Source organism: Trichomycterus rosablanca, chromosome 14, assembly GCF_030014385.1.
Source record: "Trichomycterus rosablanca isolate fTriRos1 chromosome 14, fTriRos1.hap1, whole genome shotgun sequence".
In the NCBI taxonomy this organism is placed as follows: domain Eukaryota; kingdom Metazoa; phylum Chordata; class Actinopteri; order Siluriformes; family Trichomycteridae; genus Trichomycterus; species Trichomycterus rosablanca.
Genome location: NC_086001.1, coordinates 23,947,721 through 23,967,216, shown reverse-complemented (window position 1 = coordinate 23,967,216; position 19,496 = coordinate 23,947,721). Strand labels below are relative to the sequence as shown.

Sequence of the window (19,496 nt, the reverse complement as noted above, 5' to 3'; positions counted from 1 at the left end):
CTTCCTCTGCCTCCCGGGGCCAGGTGAAGGAAATCTTAGTCGAGGTGAGGCGAGTGAGGGGTGCTGCCACGTGGCTGTAGTTTCGGATGAATCGTCGGTAGAAGTTAGCGAAACCCAGGAAGCGTTGGAGCTCCTTCCGAGTGGTAGGGGTAGGCCACTCTGTGACCGCTCGGATCTTGTGGGGGTCGGCTCTAACCTGGCCGCTCTCCAGAACGACCCCGAGGAATTCCACAGAGTCGACGTGGAACTCACACTTCTCGACCTTGACGAACAATCTGTTCTCTAATAACCGAGAGAGGACCCTCCGGACATGCGCTCCGTGTTCTTCCCGGGACTTGGAAAAAATCAAAATGTCGTCAAGGTAGACGAACACGAACCGGTTGAGGAAGTCTCTGAGCACATCGTTGACCAAGGCTTGGAAGACTGCTGGGGCGTTACAAAGCCCGAAGGGCATTACGAGGTACTCGAAGTGGCCGAGCGGGGTGTTGAACGCCGTCTTCCACTCGTCGCCTTCTCGGATCCGCACCAGGTGATACGCGTTACGCAGGTCCAACTTTGTGAAGATGGTAGCACTGTGCAGGGGTTCAAAGGCCGACGACATCAACGGCAGGGGATACCGGTTCTTGACCGTGATCTGGTTGAGGCCCCGGTAGTCGATGCATGGCCGCAGGGTCTTATCCTTCTTTTCGACAAAAAAGAAACCAGCTCCTAAGGGAGATGATGAGGGGCGGATGATTCCGGCGGCCAGAGACTCCGAGATGTAGCTCTCCATCGTGCTCCTCTCAGCACGAGAGAGGTTATAGAGCCGACTGGTAGGCAGTGGGGCACCAGGCAGCAAGTCGATGGCACAATCGTAGGGTCGGTGAGGGGGTAGAGACTGGGCCCGGTACTTGCTGAACACCTCGCGGAGGAAGTGGTACTCCCGGGGCACCTTGGACAGGTCAGGGGATGCTGCAGAGGGGGTGGTGCTTGTCCCGTTCCCCGGCTGAGGGATGGCGGAGACCAGACAATTGGCGTGGCAAAAGTCGCTCCAAGCCACAACTCGTCCACGAGCCCAGTCGATGTGGGGGTTGTGACGTGCCAACCAGGGGTAGCCTAGGACCAGGGGGGTCTGAGGAGCTTTGATAACTACGAAGGAGAGGGTCTCCCGGTGGTTTCCTGAGAGGATCAGGGACAAAGGCGCGGTACGGTGGGTCACCCGGGCAATGATCCGTCCATCCAGGGCTCGCGCAGTGATAGGAGGGTCCAGGGGCTCCAGGGTCCCCCCCAGCTGACTTGCCAGCCCTTCGTCTAACAGGTTGTCCTCCGCACCCGAGTCCACCAAGGCCTGGAGAGGGACCGAGCAGCCATGGCAACAAAGGGTTGCCTGCATGCGGAGGTGGCGTTGCTGGGAGGATTGGGATAATTGTGGGAGGGGGGATAGCTGAGAGTCGCCCGCCAGTACCCCCACGGCTACTGACGGGCGCCCTCTTTTGGCCGGACAGGGCATGCCCGGAGAATATGGCCTGCCTGACCACAATAAAGGCATTGCCCGGCCCTGAAGCGGTTAGCCCGCTCCTGGGGGGTTAACCGGGCACGCCCCAACTGCATGGGTTCAGGCATTGGTACTAAGGGTATAGGGGCAACACTGGAGGCACCTGAGGGCTCTGAGGGGCTCGAACAGGTCAAAGGGGAAGGTAGCCTGGAACCGGTTCTGGCCGCCCTTTCATGGCGGCGGCTGCGGAGGCGGTTATCCAAGCGGATGGCCAGAGCTACCAGGGAGTGGAGTTCGGGGCTCTCGTCCCTTGCCGCCAACTCATCCCTCAGGGAGTCGATGAGACCTTGCCGGAAAGCCTCCCGGAGGGCCTCGTCGTTCCACCCCGAGTCGGCGGCCAAGGTCCAGAACTCAATAGAATAATCAGCCACGGACCGGGAACCTTGGCGCAGGGAAAATAGTCGGGAAGAGGCACTCCCCGAATAATCCGGGTGGTCAAACACTGTCCTGAACCGGGCGAGGAAGTCAACAAACGAGCCCTCTCGAGGGTCCGTCTGTGACTGTACCGCTTCGGCCCAGGTCAGGGCCCTGCCTCTCAGGTGACCAATAATAAAGGCCACCTTACTGGCCTCGGTGGCAAAGGTAGTGGGACGCTGACGGAAAATGGATTCGCATTGGAACAAAAACCCTCTGCACCTCTCCAGGTCTCCACAGAAGGGCTCGGGGTTGGGGACAGGTGTTTCCACGGAGGACCCTGGAACCACGGGACCCGTCGGAGGTACGACCGGAACCTGGGAAGGAGCAAGAGGTACAGGATTAGGAGGTATTAGACGTACTACCTGCTGGGTCAAGTCAGCGAGCTGCTGGCTGAGTGTCCCCAGCATCTGGTTATGGCGGATAAGGATCCCCTCAACCGTTTGTGCACCCGTGGGTTCCATGGTGGCCAGATTGTACTGTTAGGGTTAGTTAATAACCCACCAAGGACTAGGGGGGAACCCAAAGGCGAGTGCACAAACAACAAAACCCAGAAGTGATAATACGATATTTATTTAAACAAATAATAAATAAACGACCAAAACAAACAACCAAAAAGATAACAGAAAACGAGAGGGGAGCGGCAGGAGCGGTACTGGAAGCGCCGGGGAACTGCAGGGCGGACTGATGACCAGGAGTGATGAACCGGAATGCAGGATGACCAGGAATGGCAGGAGAACCAGGAATGGCAGGAACGCAGGAGAACCAAGAACGGCAGGAATACAGGAGAACCAGGAACGGCAGGAACACAGGAGAACCAGGAACGGCAGGAACGCAGGAGAACCAAGAACGGCAGGAATACAGGAGAACCAGGAACGGCAGGAACACAGGAGAACCAGGAACGGCAGGAACGCAGGAGAACCAAGAACGGCAGGAATACAGGAGAACCAGGAACGGCAGGAACACAGGAGAACCAGGAACGGCAGGAACGCAGGAACGGGGGGGAAGGTCGTATGGCAAGCAGACAATCTGGCGACGAGTGAGAGAAAAGCCGGCGTTTAAATGCAGGAGTTGATGAGATGAGGAATGAGGCGCAGGTGTGTGAGGGGTCCGCCCTCCAGCGATCTATTGGCTGGTACCGCAGCAACCTCCGAAAACAGTACCGCTCCAGGCCGCTAGGGGGAGAAGGGAGCAAAACGGGAAAACAAACGCAAACCACCACCAAGAACAAAAGCGATCGGGGAAACTAAAGAAAACGGAGAAAAACAAAATACAAACCGGAATAAAAACAAAACGCTGGGAAACCCTGAAAATAAAAGGTAAGTGCTGGCGGATCCTAACAACACCAGCGCATTCACACTGGAGTGAAACCATATCAGTGCTCACAGTGTGGAAAAAGTTTTATTCAACAGAGTCATCTCAAAATACACCAGCGCATTCACACTGGAGTGAAACCATATCAGTGCTCACAGTGTGGAAAGAGTTTTAATGGACAGAGTGATCTCAAAATACACCAGCGCATTCACACTGGAGAGAAACCGTATCAGTGTTCACAGTGTGGAAAGAGTTTTAAAGGACAGAGTGATCTGAAAACACACCAGCGCATTCACACTGGAGAGAAACCATATCAGTGCTCACAGTGTGCAAAGAGTTTTAATACAAAGAGTGAGTTTAAAATACACCAGCGCATTCACAGTGGAGAGAAACCGTATCAGTGCTCACAGTGTGTGAAGAGTTTTAATCAACTGAGTCATCTCAAAACACACCAGCGCATTCACACTGGAGAGAAACCGTTTCGGTGTTCACAGTGTGTGAAGAGTTTTAATCAACTGAGTCATCTCAAAACACACCAGCGCATTCACACTGGAGAGAAACCATATCAGTGCTCACAGTGTGGAAAGAGTTTTAATAGACAGAGTATTCTTAAAAAACACAAGCGCATTCACAGTGGAGAGAAACCGTATCAGTGCTTACAGTGTGGAAAGGGTTTTAGTCAACAGAGTAATCTCAAAATACACCAGCGCATTCACACTGGAGTGAAACCGTATCAGTGCTCACAGTGTGGAAAGAGTTTTAATGTACAGAGTAATCTCAAAATACACCAGCACATTCACATTTTACAGAAATGATGCTCACAGTGTTGGAGCTGCTTTGCTCATTTATCAGCACTTAGACACAAGTGTGACTCATCAGATTGTACCAAACAAGCTAAAATATAAAATATAGTGAGTGAGTGAGTGAGTGTGTGAGAAATGGTTAGCAATGAATAAATTATAATAATAGGTAATTAATTACACATTAAACATTAACAGGGTAATCTCAAAACCCACCAGTGCATTCACAGTGGAGAGAAACCATATCAGTGCTCACAGTGTGGGAAGAATTTTAATACAAAGAGTGAGCTTAACATACACCAGCGCATTCACACTGGAGTGAAACCGTATCAGTGCTCACAGTGTGGAAAAAGTTTTATTCAACAGTCATCTCAAAATACACCAGCGCATTCACACTGGAGTGAAACCATATCAGTGCTCACAGTGTGGAAAGAGTTTTAATGGACAGAGTGATCTCAAAAGACACCAGCGCATTCACACTGGAGAGAAACCGTATCAGTGCTCACAGTGTGGAAAGAGTTTTAATGGACAGAGTGATCTGAAAACACACCAGCGCATTCACACTGGAGAGAAACCATATCAGTGCTCACAGTGTGGAAAGAGTTTTAATACAAAGAGTGAGTTTAAAATACACCAGCGCATTCACAGTGGAGAGAAACCATATCAGTGCTCACAGTGTGGTAAGAGTTTTATTACACAAAGTAATCTCAAAATACACCAGCGCATTCACACTGGAGAGAAACCGTTTCGGTGTTCACAGTGTGGAAAGAGTTTTAATAGACAGAGTATTCTTAAAAAACACAAGCACATTCACACTGGAGAGAAACCGTATCAGTGCTTACAGTGTGGAAAGGGTTTTAGTCAACAGAGTAATCTCAAAATACACCAGCGCATTCACACTGGAGTGAAACCGTATCAGTGCTCACAGTGTGGAAAGAGTTTTAATGTACAGAGTAATCTCAAAATACACCAGCACATTCACATTTTACAGAAATGATGCTCACAGTGTTGGAGCTGCTTTGCTCATTTATCAGCACTTAGACACAAGTGTGACTCATCAGATTGTACCAAACAAGCTAAAATATAAAATATAGTGAGTGAGTGAGTGTTGGGGAGAAATGGTTAGTAATGAATAAATTATAATAATAGGTAATTAATTACACATTAAACATTAATAAGTAAATAGTAATAATAAAAGTATAAATCTTTAGGTGAAACTATTACTGGGAAATAATGTGATTATCTATAGTGGAGTGAATGGTGGGTAGAACCAGGAGGTTTAGAGCCTGATGTAAGTGAATGCTATCAGTTAATAGTGGAAGTGAATAAAAAAATTTTTTTTAAAAAAAGGTATTGGATCAGCTAGCATATATTGGTCTTAGTGATACTGTGCTTGATTGGTTTTCCTCTATACATTTCTAGACGTGTACAGTATGTTCACAGTAACTCCTGTCACTAGTGGTGTCCCTCAGGGCTCTGTCCTGGGGCCTCTACTATTTATAATTTACCTGTTTCCCATTGGACGTATCTTTAGGAAATACAACATTCAATTTTATTGTTATGCAGACGACACCAAGCTATACCTGTACACTGTGCTCACGGCTACTCTTCCCCCTCCATATCTCTCTGATTGGCTAATAGAATTAAGAACATGGTTCTCTTACAATTTTCTCACATTAAATGCTGATAAAACTGAAATTCTTCTTATAGGTAGAAAATCTCCTCTCTCTAAATCTAACAAATTCTCTGTGCTGATGATAAACTCAGTCGTCTCTCCTTCCACTCACAATCTTTCATTTCATGCACATATTAACAATATCACACGATCCGCTTATTTCCATTCACGTAACATAAATCGTCTATGTCCATTCCTTTCTCCTAGAAGTGCTGATGTTCTTGTTCATGCGCTGGTCACATCTCGAATTGATTATTGTAACTCTCTCCTTTTTGGTCTACCTCATATGGGAGCTAGAGCTTTTAGCTACTCTGCCCCACATCTCTGGAACTCTCTCCCTCCTGACATCTGCACCATTGATTCATTCCCTAGTTTTAAAACATGCCTTAAAATGTATTTCTTTAAACTCGCCTACCCTTAATCTGTGTAATTAATTATGTACTGATGTTTTGTATTGTAAGGTGTCCTTGAGTGTTTTGAAAGGTGCCCATAAATAAAATGTATTATTATTTTTATATGTTGGCACAGATGTTACTTGTGTTTCACATATTTTCATAGTTTGGCTTATATAGGTGTGAAAAGTAACAAATTACATTTACTCATGTTACTGTTATTGAGTAGTTTTTTGTGTACTTGTACTTTTTAAAGTAGATTTTACACCCTGTAATTTTACTTTTACTTAAGTTTGTTTTGTATTGAGATTTGTAATTCGCTACATTTTAAATAAAAAAATGAATTGTGGGAATTAGAAAGTGTTTGGTTATTATTTTAAGTAGTGTTCACTTTTAATCTTGGTGACGCTGTGTGTGCGCAGGTTTATCAGCATAACAACCTGTTTATTACTCTGCTGTTTGAGTAGCGCAGTGGGCAGAGCTCGAATTTTTCTGCCCTAGATTCGAGTCCAGCTTAGGGCGAAACTAAAGCAACTGGGGTGGGCATTGCTCCCCCTGGATTTTCTCACTGCCCGACTTAGCAACACAGCCAGAACCAGGGCTGCATATCAGTGTGTCAGTGTCACTGGATCATTAAGGTCCACTTGGCTACAACTATTAAGATTCTGGAGTGTAAATGTGGGAATTTGTGCACATCCGGATGTGACAAAAATGGCCAGGTTTTTACCCAGGTTAAGTGGAGGTCAGGGCTCTGTGACACTGGAGTTCCTTTTAATCAACTTTTCTTCATGTAAAACAGGAAAGGACCTTCCCTAAACTGTTGCGCTTTGTTTAAATCGTTGATTTACTACACCTGGGAGAGTCCTGACACAGTACAGGTATGTTCGTGTGGTGTATTTTAGAAAGTGGTGCAACAGCGACATCTAGAGTTTACATGCGGTACCGCTCAGAAATATAAAGGACCATAACTCTGTTAATAACAGTGCTGCTGGGTCCTAGTGTCCTATAGTTCACCTTAAAATAAATGCTAATCACAACAACCGATAAAATAAAACATTAGTTTATCATTACATGCAAAATTGAGAAAGCTTTAAAAAACACAAATGAGGGGATAAAAAAGCGTGTGAGAAATACATGTGAGAAACAGCATGTCCGAAATAAAAAAGGTTTGTTCAGAGCATTTCTTTCTTTAGCTAACTTTGCCAGTTCGTTCAGTCTGCCGTTTTGAGACGGCAAACTGAGACGCACTTCACTAAAAGTGTGCAGACACTCAAATGGTTTTTGTGCTGCCATGCAGCTGGTTGAATGGAGTTAGTGTAAAATTATGTACAGAGATCTACAAAAACTAGATGAACTGGCCGGTTAGCTCAGTTGGTTAGAGCGTGGCGCTAATAACGCCAAGGAGGTGAGGGGTCAATGCCCTTACAGGCCACACCCACTTTTGGACTAACAAACAAGTGATCCTTCTCTAACTAGCAGGTCCTATTAACTCTCTGACAAGTGTGAGATCTGTGTACTAGAGGTGGGCGGATCGATCCAAATATCGATAATATCGATACCAACGCTGGTATTGATATTGAGCAATACTCGTGTAAAAAGATCGATACTCAAGCTTTTTTTCTCTCCTGCACGCACTGACTGCTGTGCACGCAGATTCATCAAAGTCTCTCTCTGTCTGTAAGAGTAGCGCTGCGCTGTGTCACACAGCACGGAGCAGCGCACCCTCCCCCCTCTCGTCTTTTGATGTTGCACCGTCACGTGGCTCAGCGGCGCCAGCCAAACAGCCATGCAGGTAGGCTCAGCCTGGCCCACCCACTCAGCGCTGTCCTCAGAGAAAACAGAATAAGTTTGAAACTGTTTACAGTATTTGTTGTGGTGTGTTAATTTTGTTGTATTGTGGTTTGTCAGCCCTCTACCTCAGGAGATCTTGTTTTAAGTTGTGTTGAGTGATATTTTTTTTTTCACAAAAAACAGAATTGCACTGAAAGGAAGAAAATTCCTTATTTTTTATTGTTTTTCCTAAGAACAATTCTATTTGAAAAAAGAAACAAAGAAAGAAAGAACTAGAAAAGATGTCTAGTGAGGGGAGAATTTTTATTTTTGTATTGTGTAGGGATCACGTTTTTTTGTTCCCGATCCCGATCATTAATTTTGATCCCGATCCGATACCGAGTCTCAAACCGATACTTGTATTTTCCAGATATTGTCTAGATAAGAACTAGATAATACTGTTCACACAGTGCACACTTCAAGTACATTACAGTTATTCAAATTAATCCAATGTATATGTTTAACAACTGAATAGCTCTGCAGTGCTGTAGGAAAAAAATTGCCTGCATCCAAGCTATTGCTTAATTTTCTTTTATTTTTACAGAATAAAAGTAAACAAACTTAGTGCAGCATTGTAGTAGTAAAACTGGAACACTCAAAATGAGTGAGATAATTAGTTTCACTTAGAACTTTACATTCAAAGAACATAATTCTGTTTAATGCAGTGATACACTAAAAATGAACAGCAATCTCCACTCAGAAGTGGTGTAGCAGCTTAACTTGATATATATATATATAAACAAGTTACTTAACAGCAGTACAGTAAAACCTGAATACCAAAATAAAATGGAAAGGCACTCTTTTGTTATAAAGGAAAGCCAGTTCTTAAAGTGCTTGTATTTTGATGGTTTGATGGACGTTTCTACGCGAAGTGAGTGTGTTTTGACCCTTTGGGGCTTCCATAGTTCATGAAATAGCATGCTTGGCTCTAGCTGTCCGCTATTCGGAACAGAAGAAGTTAAAAAGTTAAAGTTAAGTTAAAGTGTTAAACGCTCCCGACAATTTGTGAATATACCGTGTATTAATTTCTTTATTAAGCAAGTGCATCACTACGACGCTCGGTTACATAACTAAGCCAATCAGAGTGCTTGATACTGAGATGTCGTTCAGTCTTGTGTAACGTAAACTCGTAAAATCTGTATGTTATGGTCCTGAAGTTTTCATACTGGGATTAAAAGTTATTGTTTTGTAAACCGGAGTGATCCTTGACTCACACACCATATAAACAGTAAAATTCTACAGTAATGAACGCAGCTCTGCTACTACCGCCTCGTGAAACGCTCGCACTGCAGACATTACACTTCACTTTTGGACTTAAAACAAAATGCTAAACGCTGACGTAAAACAAAATATCGGGACTACGATTGGCATTAGTAAAGCCGATACCGATCAGTTGAAAAATGCCTTGATCCCTAGTATTGTGGTTTCTCCTTTTCTACCTCAAAAAATAGTTATTTTCCTAATGTTAAGGCAAACTTTGTTTTGTTACTGTTCCATTGTTTCTAAACAAAAATGTTGATTGTGATAAAGTATTTTGTTGTCACGTACAATGTTTGGCGAAATTCTATTCTAGATCTTTTGGATCTATGAAGCTTAAATATTAAAAAGTATCGGTATCGGTATCGATATCGGCGATACTGGCCCTGCATTTACTTGGTATTGGATCGATACCAAAATTCCCGGTATCGCCCACCTCTACTGTGTACTTTGGTCAGTGGAAGTAGTTTTATAGCTTTAAAAAAACATTTTACTTACATGTCCAGCCCTGCTACACAAACTGTCATTTTTGTCCCTGTTAAAAACTTTAGCTTAGTTAAAGCAAATAAAGACACATTTAAAATGTTCATCTTTTATTACAGGTTTAAAGTTGCGTAAAACAAATGTTTGTACAAATAATATAAAACCAAAGTACAAAATAAACATTTCACTTATTTTAATTATCTCACAAATCACTTGTTTTAAAGGTCAAAGGCAGCAGCATCTTTTAGATCAGAACAGCTATTAACAATAAATATCACTAAAGAGGAAATCCTGAAGACAGCAATGTAAATAATAATAATAAAGTCACAAATCTGTACCCAAGCAACAAGCTGTAATTTATTTCTAGCACCACTAGATGACGATGATGTCTGTACAACATTCTGAACTTCACTTTAAAAGTCAGTTGAATGTGTTTTACTGTAGTAAGAATGAAAGTATGAGCTGATCTTTGTCTCCTTGTGTAGCTTTGATGAAGAAAAAGCCGCTGGGTCAGTGTGTAACAGGAGGTTTGGAGTAAAGGTAGGTGTGTGTGGATAAAAGCTTCCAGCACCCGGTATTCCCAGGCGGGATCCCATTCAAGTACTAACCAGGCCCGACCCTGCTTAGCTTCCGAGATCAGGTGTTCTCAGGGTGTTTGTGGCCATAAGTAAGAGACGCTGTAAACAAGCTGCTTCTTATAGACGTCCGTCGTTCAGCCTTTCACTCCGCTGTGTGTCGTCTTTTACTTTCTCTGTTCTACACGCAGCTTTTCAAATAAAAGATCCTGAAACAGTGACAAAACACACAGAGAACCACACACACAGCTCAGCTGCTGCTGCTGATCCTCTTTCACCTGCATTTAGTACAAAAACACCACAACAAATCATCTGGATTTAACCTTTTCTTCACTAGGATTTATATGAACTGGGTTTTATGCACTAGAAGATGGTGGGATAATTAAACGTAAATATGAGTATTTCTTTTAACAAAGGAGTTTAGCTACCACTAATTTGGTCTATAGATAAACACAAAGAACAAAGACTCATGATGATAGAACAATGCAACACTGTTCAGTCCACAGCCCTCCATTCACACCTTCTCATGTACATTCTGGTTGAGGACGGTTCATTATTTGCTAAGTGGAAATCATCTAAAGACTAGAATTTTGGAGTGTAGACCTAGAAGTGTTAAAGTAAGAGGCTATTCATTTATGAAAACTTTGCAAACACCATAAAGACCAGGGTAAAATTCTTCCACTTGAAAGTAAAAGTTGTTCTGTGTTTATTAAAGTAGATTAAACTTGAATAAAGAATAAAAACAGATTCAGATCTGAGGTTGGTACATTACACCACATTACTTTTGATGATTAATGATCATATTCATACAATCATGTACATTTGATAATTGAAGTAGAACAGTTCTAGTGGATATTAGTAGAAAAAGAAAGTACACATAGCTTTTTCTGTACATGCAGTAGTGGAGTATCATTTTATTATCTCCTCTGAATGCACTGGTGTTTTTCAAGACGACTCTAGTCACAAAAACTATTAAAAATGCTGCTTCCAGTAAAACTTAATCTGCACTATAAGCAGCAGTATGGATCATCCTCTTATGTGAATGCGCTGGTGTGGTGTACTTAAAGAATATTCCTTTCACTAAAGTTCTTTTCAGACAGTGAACGGTGATATTACTTCTCCACTGTGTGAATGTGCTGGTGTAGTTGGAGAACATAATATGCAATAAAATACTTCCCACACTCTCAACAGTGATGTAGTTTTTCTATGTGAATACGCTGATGCCGTTTGAGGTTATTTTCATGAGCAAAAATCTTTCCACACACTGAGCAGTAATACGGTTTCTCTCCTGTGTGAATACGCTGGTGTTTTTGAAAGGTGCCATGTTCAGCAAAGCTGTTTCCACACTCTGAGCAGTGATACGGCTTCTCTCCTGTGTGAATACGCTGGTGTACTTTAAGGGCACTACTTTGAGTAAAACTCTTTCCACACTCAGTGCAGTTATACGGTTTCTCTCCTGTGTGAACACGCTGGTGTACTTTAAGAGCATAACTGTAAGTAAAACTCTTCTCACACTTTGAGCAGTGATACTGTTTCTCTCCTGTGTGAACACGCTGGTGTCGTTGAAGCGTACTCGGATGAGAAAAACCGTTTCCACACTCTGAGCAGTGATATGGCTTCTCTCCTGTGTGAACACGCTGGTGTCGTTTGAGATGACTCTGTGTAGTAAAACTCTTCCCACACTCTGAGCAGTGATATGGCTTCTCTCCTGTGTGAATGTGCTGGTGTTGTTGAAGCGTACTCTGACGAGAAAAACTCTTCCCACACTTTGAGCAGTGATACTGTTTCTCTCCTGTGTGAACACGCTGGTGTCGTTGAAGCGTACTCTGACGAGAAAAACTCTTTCCACACTCTGAGCAGTGATATGACTTCTCTCCTGTGTGAATGCGCTGGTGTTGTTTGAGATTACTCTGCGTAGTAAAATTCCTCCCACACTCTGAGCAGTGATGAAAGTTCTTCATGTTTATGCTTTGATAAGACTGTAGAAACTGTTTCCTTGGAAAGCAACAGAAACAAAGAAACAAGTCAATTCATTAGCATTACTATTAGCATTATCCATTAGCATTATTACTACATTAATACCACAATAAGTAATAAAAACATTAAATTCACTTCACGTTTAAGTGAGAATCTGAATTCAAAGAACATCAGGATAAAATACTTATAAATACTGCAGATATTAATAATTAAATAACTATAAATAACTTGATATAAATAAAGATATAAGAGATCTGACTTTCTCAACATCAGTCCTGCACCAAGCAAATCTAATCCAGTTCATGACAGGACTAATAATTAGCTCACAAGTGTAAATCTTTGGTGTGCTGGGAGTAAAAAAGGCTTCATAAATCACCACAATTATGAGCATAAAGCTATTTTAAACAGTCTGAATATATTAACCTGATAATATTAAATAACTTCATAAAATAAAAAGAACAACAAATGCAACATAAATGTAAAAGAAACAAATAAGAAAACCCTTTACCTTCCTGTTAGAATCCTGGCAGCCACTTTAACAAAGCTGGTGTCTCCAGCAGGTCGTTTCTAATGAAGAACGTGCAGAAGATCCTTCTTACCAAGTGACTCAGCTACAAGTCTAGAGTTTAGTCCTTAAATAGAGCTGAGGACAAAGACCCAAGACCAGTTCAAAACTCTGCATTGGTCAATCATCAGACAACCATTCACACCTTCTTGTGTGAAGTACTAGCTCATTATCTATCATCTATCCTGGAATCAGGATGTTATTTCAATTGTTTAATTTTGTATATTGTAAAAATAAATCACAGACATGCCACAAAACTATCATTTTTCTAAAATCCAACCTTCTGGCATTAAGAAACAAATATAATTGTTGTGATAGAGAAAAAAATATATGGAATCACTCAAATCTGAGAAAAAAAATGATGAAATCACTGTGTAATTTGCAGTTTAAAAACAAAACATCTGCAGCAGATTAAATTTGCTAATTATTCTTCAGTTTAACCTCGGAGAGCTGTTGACAAAGCAGATTGACATGAATCATGGTTCCAACACAAGATATGTCAGTTGAAACAGAGCAGAGGATTATAAAACTCCTTTAAGAAGGTAAATCATCATGGAATGTTGCAAAATATGTTGGTTGTTCTCAGTAAGCTGTGTCTAAAATCTGGACCAAGTACAAACAAAATGGGAAGGTTGTAAAAGGGAGGCATACTGGTAGACCAAGGAAGGCATCAAAGCATCAAGATAGAAAAGTTAAAGCAATATGTCTTGAAAACAGAAAATGCACAACAAAACAGATGAGAAACAAGTGGGCGGAAAGTGGAGTCAATGTCTGTGACCGAACTGTAAGAAATCACCTAAAAGAAATGGGCTTTACATAAAGAAAAGCCAAACAAAAGCCATCATTAACACCTAAACAGAGAAGAACAAGGTTAAAGTGGGCTAAAGAAAAGCAACCGTGGACTGTGGGTGACTGGATGAAAGTGATCTTCAGTGATGAATCGTGAATCTGCATTGGGCGAGGTGATGATGCTGGAACTTTTGTTTGGTGTCAGTCCAATGAAATGTACAGTAGTGTTCAAAAAAATAGCAGTGATTTTAAAAAAGTGAATAAAGCACAAAATCATTATAATAACTTTTATTTCCATAAATGCAAATGCACTGAAAATACTACACTTTCAATTCTAAATCACAACATTAACAAAATTTAGCCAGTTTGTGTTAATCCTTTACAGAAAGTTAAGAAAAATGAATATTAGGCTGTTCAAAAAAATAGCAGTGCCAGCATTTTTCTTTAAAAACTCAAAAAATGTATAAACTGAAAAAAATGTTTGAGGTTTCACTTTACTTTAAATTACTGAACTAATATTTAGTGACATAACAATTGTTTCCGAGATCTGTGTTGCATGGAGTCGACCAACTTCTGGCACCTCAGAACAGGTATCCAGTCCAGGATGATTAGACTCCACTCCACAGTTCTTCTGCAATTTTGGGTTTTGCCTCAAAAAAATGCGTTTCAGATATCAGAACACAAGTTCTCTGTGGGACTGAGGTCAGGGGATTGGGCTGGCCACTCTATTACCTCAATCTGTAACCAAGATGTTTTGGGTCATTGTCATGTTGAAACACCCATTTTAAGGACATTTCTTCTTCGACATAGGGCAACATGATCTCCTCAAGTATTCTGATATATTTAAACTGATCCATGATCCCTCGTATGTGATAAATAGGCATAACACCACGGTATGAAAAACATCCCCACATCATTTTGTACCACCATGCTTTACTGTCTTCACAGTGAACTTTGGCTTGAATTCAGTGCTCGGGGGTCGTCTGACATACTGTCTAAGGCCACTAGACCCAAAAAGAAAAATTTTGCTTTCACCAGTCCACAAAATGTTGAGCCATTTCTCTTTGGACTAGTCAATGTGTTCCTTGGCAAATGTTACCCCATTCAGGAAACGTCTTTTTCTTAACAATGGGACTTTGCAAGGAGTTCTTTCTGGTAAATTGGCTTCACTTAATCATCTTCTGTACTCACTGGTAACTTCAGATGTTCCTTGATCTTTCTGGAGGTGATCATTGGCTGAGCCTTTGCCATTTTGGCTATTCTTTGATCCATTCGAACAGCAGTTCCACGCTTCCTTCTGTGTCTTTCAGGTTTTGGTTTTCACTTCAAGGCATTTGAGATCATTTTAGCTGAGCAGCCTATAATTTGCTGCACTTCTCTGTATGTTTTTTCCCTCTACAATCAACTTTTTAATCAAAGTACGCTGTTCATCAGAACAATGTCTGGAACAACCCATTTTACCCAGTATTTCAGAAGGAAATGCGCTATGACCAACCTGTGCAACATTTGCCACCCTCCTACCTTAAATAAGGGCCCAAATTGACCCCTGTTCTTCTGCAGAATGCATGACTTCACCAACTGAACTCCTCACTGCTATTATTTTGAACAACCCCCTTTCAATCAATGCTTTGATTACTCAGAATGAGCGGCATGCATGTGTTAATTGTTGGGTTTGTTTTGTTTTCATTACTCTACTACACTTTCAAGTAAATTATTTGCTATGTAGAAATAGCATTTCTACTAAAAACAGTGATTCATCAGGTTAATGGTGTTGGACTGCTATTTTTTTGAACACCACTGTATGAAGATAACTGCATGTAAATTTCCACAGTTGTTGATGATATGGGCCTGCATGTCAGGTAAATGCACAGGGGAGATGCAGTCTTCAATAAATGCCAAAGTCCACATTGAAATTTTGGACACTTTTCTTATTCCATCAGTTGAAAGGATGTTTGGTGATAATGACTTCATTTTTAATGCATTGATAATGCATCTTGCCATAGGACAAAGGATGTGAAAACTTTCCTTGAAGAAAACATATAATGTCAATGGCATGGCCTGCAAATAGTCCGGATCTCAATCCATCTGAAAATCTCTGGTGGAAATTGAAGAAAATGGTCAATGACAAGGCTCCAACCTGCAAAGCTGATCTGGAGCTAATAAGAGAGAGTTGGAGGCAGATTGATGAAGAATACTGTTTGTCATTAGTTAAGTCCATGCTTCAGAGAGTTCAAACCGTTATGAAAACCAGAGGTGGTGCAACAATTTTTTTCACACAATGCTAACTCATTAGCACTATTTTACGTTTGGTTTAATCTCATATTGTACCAGATGTAACACTGTAACTACAGCTATGTGCATGTACTGTATTAATTTCTTTATTGTTTTTATTATATAGTTTTACTCCATTATGATACTGCTAGAAAGCAAATAAAACTTACATAACTGTTCTGGAGGGAGCATTCTGTCTGTCTAGCTGAAAGGGGGGGCTCTTAGAGAGGGGAGAACTATTGTCTCAAAATACACTGTAAAATCCTACAAAAACTGCATTTCCCAAAATGAATGCTGATTTTCTGACACGCAACGTGACCCCATCCCATCAGTAGATGATGTTTAACCCTTGTATTATGTTACGGGTCAATTTGACCCATTTCAATTTTTGAGTTGACCAAAGTGCAGGTTATCCTTACTTTTTTTCCAAGATATTTTATGAGTTTTTCTCATCTAGGGTCATGAACTGCTGTGTAAAATCTGGACACTTTGATGTGTCGTGGAGTGTCTGCACAGAGTTTGTATACAAAGATGATGTTGTGGGTCATTTTGACCCAGACAAAAACAAGCTGTTTAAATCCAAAATAAACATGTCTCTTTGATATTTTTTATTTTGACTGCCTCTGAATAGCCATTCAGAACCAGGTGTGTGTGTGTGTGTGTGTGTGTGTGTGTGGAAGAGGGACTTAATCTCCTCTGTCATTGTCACTGTTTCCATGCCCTTTCTTTGAGAAATACACCAAAATGAGCTCCAAACAATTTACAGCTGAAGAAGTTTTATCGCAGCTTATGAACTGGGATAGTGATGTAGAGGAAGAGATTTCAGAGTCGGAGGATCCTTCAGAGCCAGAGGACAATGCTATTGATGATCCAGATCGTCAATTTTCCCACAATGAGGAAGATTCAGAGGACGAGTCTGCCGGTGTCCCTTCATCAGATGAAAACCAAGACACGCAACAATCGTCATCCACAGAGGGGACATGGACATCTAAAGATGGTAAAATAAAATTGTCAACATCACCACACCAAAGCCGAGGCAGATTGTCATCTTCTAATGTCATCAAAATGACGCCTGGTCCGACAAGATTTGCTGTCACAAGAATTGATGATATTGAATCAGCATTTCAGCTCTTCATATCCCCACCCATAGAAAAGATAATCCTCGACATGACCAACTTGGAGGGGAGGCGTGTCTTTCAAGAAAAATGGAAGCCACTGGATCCAACTGACTTGCATGCTTACATTGGAATTCTGGTATTAGCTGGAGTATACAGGTCAAAGGGTGAAGCAACTGCAAGTTTATGGAATGAAGAGAATGGAAGGCCAATATTCCGAGCAACAATGTCTTTGGAGATGTTTCACATGATCTCTCGTGTGATCCGATTTGACAATCGTGACACCAGAGCTGGTCGTCGCGAGAGAGACAAACTTGCAGCGATCAGAGATGTTTGGGATAAATGGGTCGAAATCCTGCCTTTATTGTATAATCCTGGCCCCCATGTTACTGTGGATGAGCGCCTCGTACCATTCAGAGGACGCTGTCCTTTCCGACAGTATATGCCAAACAAGCCTGCGAAATATGGCATTAAAATATGGGCAGCCTGTGATGCAAAATCCAGTTATGCATGGAACCTGCAAGTATATACTGGAAAGTCACCTGGAGGAGCACCTGAAAAGAATCAGGGAATGTGTGTGGTATTGGAGATGACTGAAGGGCTGCAAGGTCATAACATCACATGTGACAACTTCTTTACATCCTACCGTCTTGGAGATGAACTTCAGGAAAGAAAGCTGACTATGTTGGGAACAGTCAGAAAAAATAAGCCAGAACTTCCCAGTGAGATTCTGAAGATGCAAGGAAGACCTCTGCATTCCTCAAAATTTGTTTTCACAGAGAAAACAACACTTGTTTCTTACTGCCCAAAGAGAAACAAGAATGTTCTTGTGATGAGCACAATGCACAAAGATGCATCTCTGAGCACGAGAGAGGACATGAAGCCACAAATGATCCTGGATTACAACTCCACCAAAGGAGGAGTTGACAATCTTGACAAAGTCATAGCAACATATAGCTGCCAGCGCAAGACTGCCCGTTGGCCCTTGGTGGTTTTCTACAACATTGTGGACGTGTCTGCTTACAATGCCTATGTGCTGTGGATTGAGATCAACCAGCAGTGGAATGCCAGCAAACTGTACCGACGTCGACTTTTCCTGGAAGAACTAGGCAAAGCACTCGTCACTCCCAAGATCCAGAACCGGGCCAGGCCAGCTCGATCCCCAGCAGCTGCAGCTGTCATCGCAAAAGTCCAGGGCAGGGCATCTGACCAACCAACAATGGATCCTTTGGATATAGGTGCAAAGAAACGCAAAAGATGTCAAGTCTGTCCCTCCCGAGATGACAGTAAAACAAGTACCTGCTGTGTGAGGTGTAAGAAATACATCTGCAGAAAGCACACAGTCACATTCTGTCCATCATGTGGGGAACACTGAAAATGTCGAACATTGAAAACCCAAAAAAAGGGTTCGTGAAGAGGGAAAAATTTAAATCAGTTCTTTTCAGTTTGTGTCTTCTTAAATTGAAATTGAGTTATTTAATATAGAGTTAAAATTATATATCTCTTCTTCTCGTTTCTTCTAAATGTTTGTATAATTTAAAATAAAGTTCTTATTGGTTTAACTTCATTTTTGACTGTGTTGAGTGGATTTACACAATACGGGTAAAAATGACCCGCAATATAATCAATGTATTTTTTTCTCACCATAATACAAGGGTTAAACATAATCCCAACATGTACAAAAAGAGAAAATTAAGCAGAATGAACAAATGTAATGAAAGTGAATACAAGTTTGTGCTTTAGGAAGAGAAACCGGTGCGTCTCTTGTGTTATGAGGCCGTGTCTGTGGTAAAGGAGGACAATGTAGATATACATTCTAAATATATTGTATTAATTTGACAAATGAGTTTGACACCCTTGCACTAGAAGATGGTGGGATAATTAAACGTAAATATGAGAATTTCTTTTAACAAAGGAGCCTATAGATAAACACAAAGAACAAAGACTCATGATGATAGAACAATGCAACACTGTTCAGTCCACAGCCCTCCATTCACACCTTCTCATGTACATTCTGGTGGAGGACGGTTCATTATTTGCTAAGTGGAAATCTCAGCTACAGGTCTAGAGTTTAGTCATTAAATAGAGCTGAGGACAAAGACCCAAGACGAGTTCAAAACTCTGCATTGGTCAATCATCAGCCAATTATTCACACCTTCTTGTGTGATGTACTAGCTCATTATCTATGGAACGTGTGCAAATGAAGTAGATGGAGCCACAAAGCATGATGGGTGAAGTCAAACTGAAATGGCAAATGATCGATCAGTGTACTACTAGTGAATCTTTTATTATTAATAATAATATAGTTTCATTTTACATTCCGATTAATACTTTTTTGTGATGTATTTTGTTTACCTTGGTATTACAGCTAGTAATATTTTATCATTAAACTATTAGTCATTTTATAATCGTCATTTTACATCCGGCCCGCGAGACATCCCCAACCGGCCCACATGAGGTTTGTCGCAATTAAAAATTAGATGTAAATAAACGTACATCAAACAT

At 41.6% G+C, this 19,496-nt stretch overlaps 4 protein-coding genes across 4 annotated transcripts in view; 3 read left to right on the top strand and 1 right to left on the bottom strand.

Moving 5' to 3' along the window:
- Positions 1-2,364: 2,364 nt before the first annotated feature.
- On the top strand, positions 2,365-4,035 carry LOC134326225 (zinc finger protein 239-like; the record flags this gene model as incomplete). Its single annotated transcript, XM_063008405.1, has 2 exons — positions 2,365-2,424; positions 3,328-4,035. Coding segments are annotated over exons 1-2 (768 nt in total), but the record flags the coding sequence as incomplete, so codon positions are not given.
- A 418-nt stretch (positions 4,036-4,453) lies between these two features.
- On the top strand, positions 4,454-4,975 carry LOC134325939 (zinc finger protein 19-like; the record flags this gene model as incomplete). The annotated part of the gene is made up of 1 exon (XM_063008143.1): positions 4,454-4,975. A coding segment is annotated over one exon (522 nt), but the record flags the coding sequence as incomplete, so codon positions are not given.
- A 6,152-nt stretch (positions 4,976-11,127) lies between these two features.
- LOC134325935 (zinc finger protein 135-like) overlaps positions 11,128-19,496 on the bottom strand; it is a gene marked incomplete at its 5' end in the record, with an annotated part of 104,801 nt that continues 96,432 nt past the window's right edge. Inside the window, one exon of the mRNA XM_063008140.1 lies at positions 11,128-12,200. Coding sequence (XP_062864210.1) covers positions 11,459-12,200 — 742 coding nt within the window. The remainder of the gene's footprint in view (positions 12,201-19,496) is intronic.
- On the top strand, positions 16,621-18,366 carry LOC134327021 (piggyBac transposable element-derived protein 4-like). The gene has a single exon (XM_063009108.1). The coding sequence runs from the start codon at positions 16,621-16,623 to the stop codon at positions 18,364-18,366; it is 1,746 nt and encodes a 581-aa protein (XP_062865178.1).

What these genes read in the sequence shown, in the direction of transcription:
- LOC134327021 (XM_063009108.1), top strand. Translation starts at nt 16,621, where the DNA reads ATGAGCTCCAAACAATTTACAGCTGAAGAAGTTTTATCGCAGCTTATG.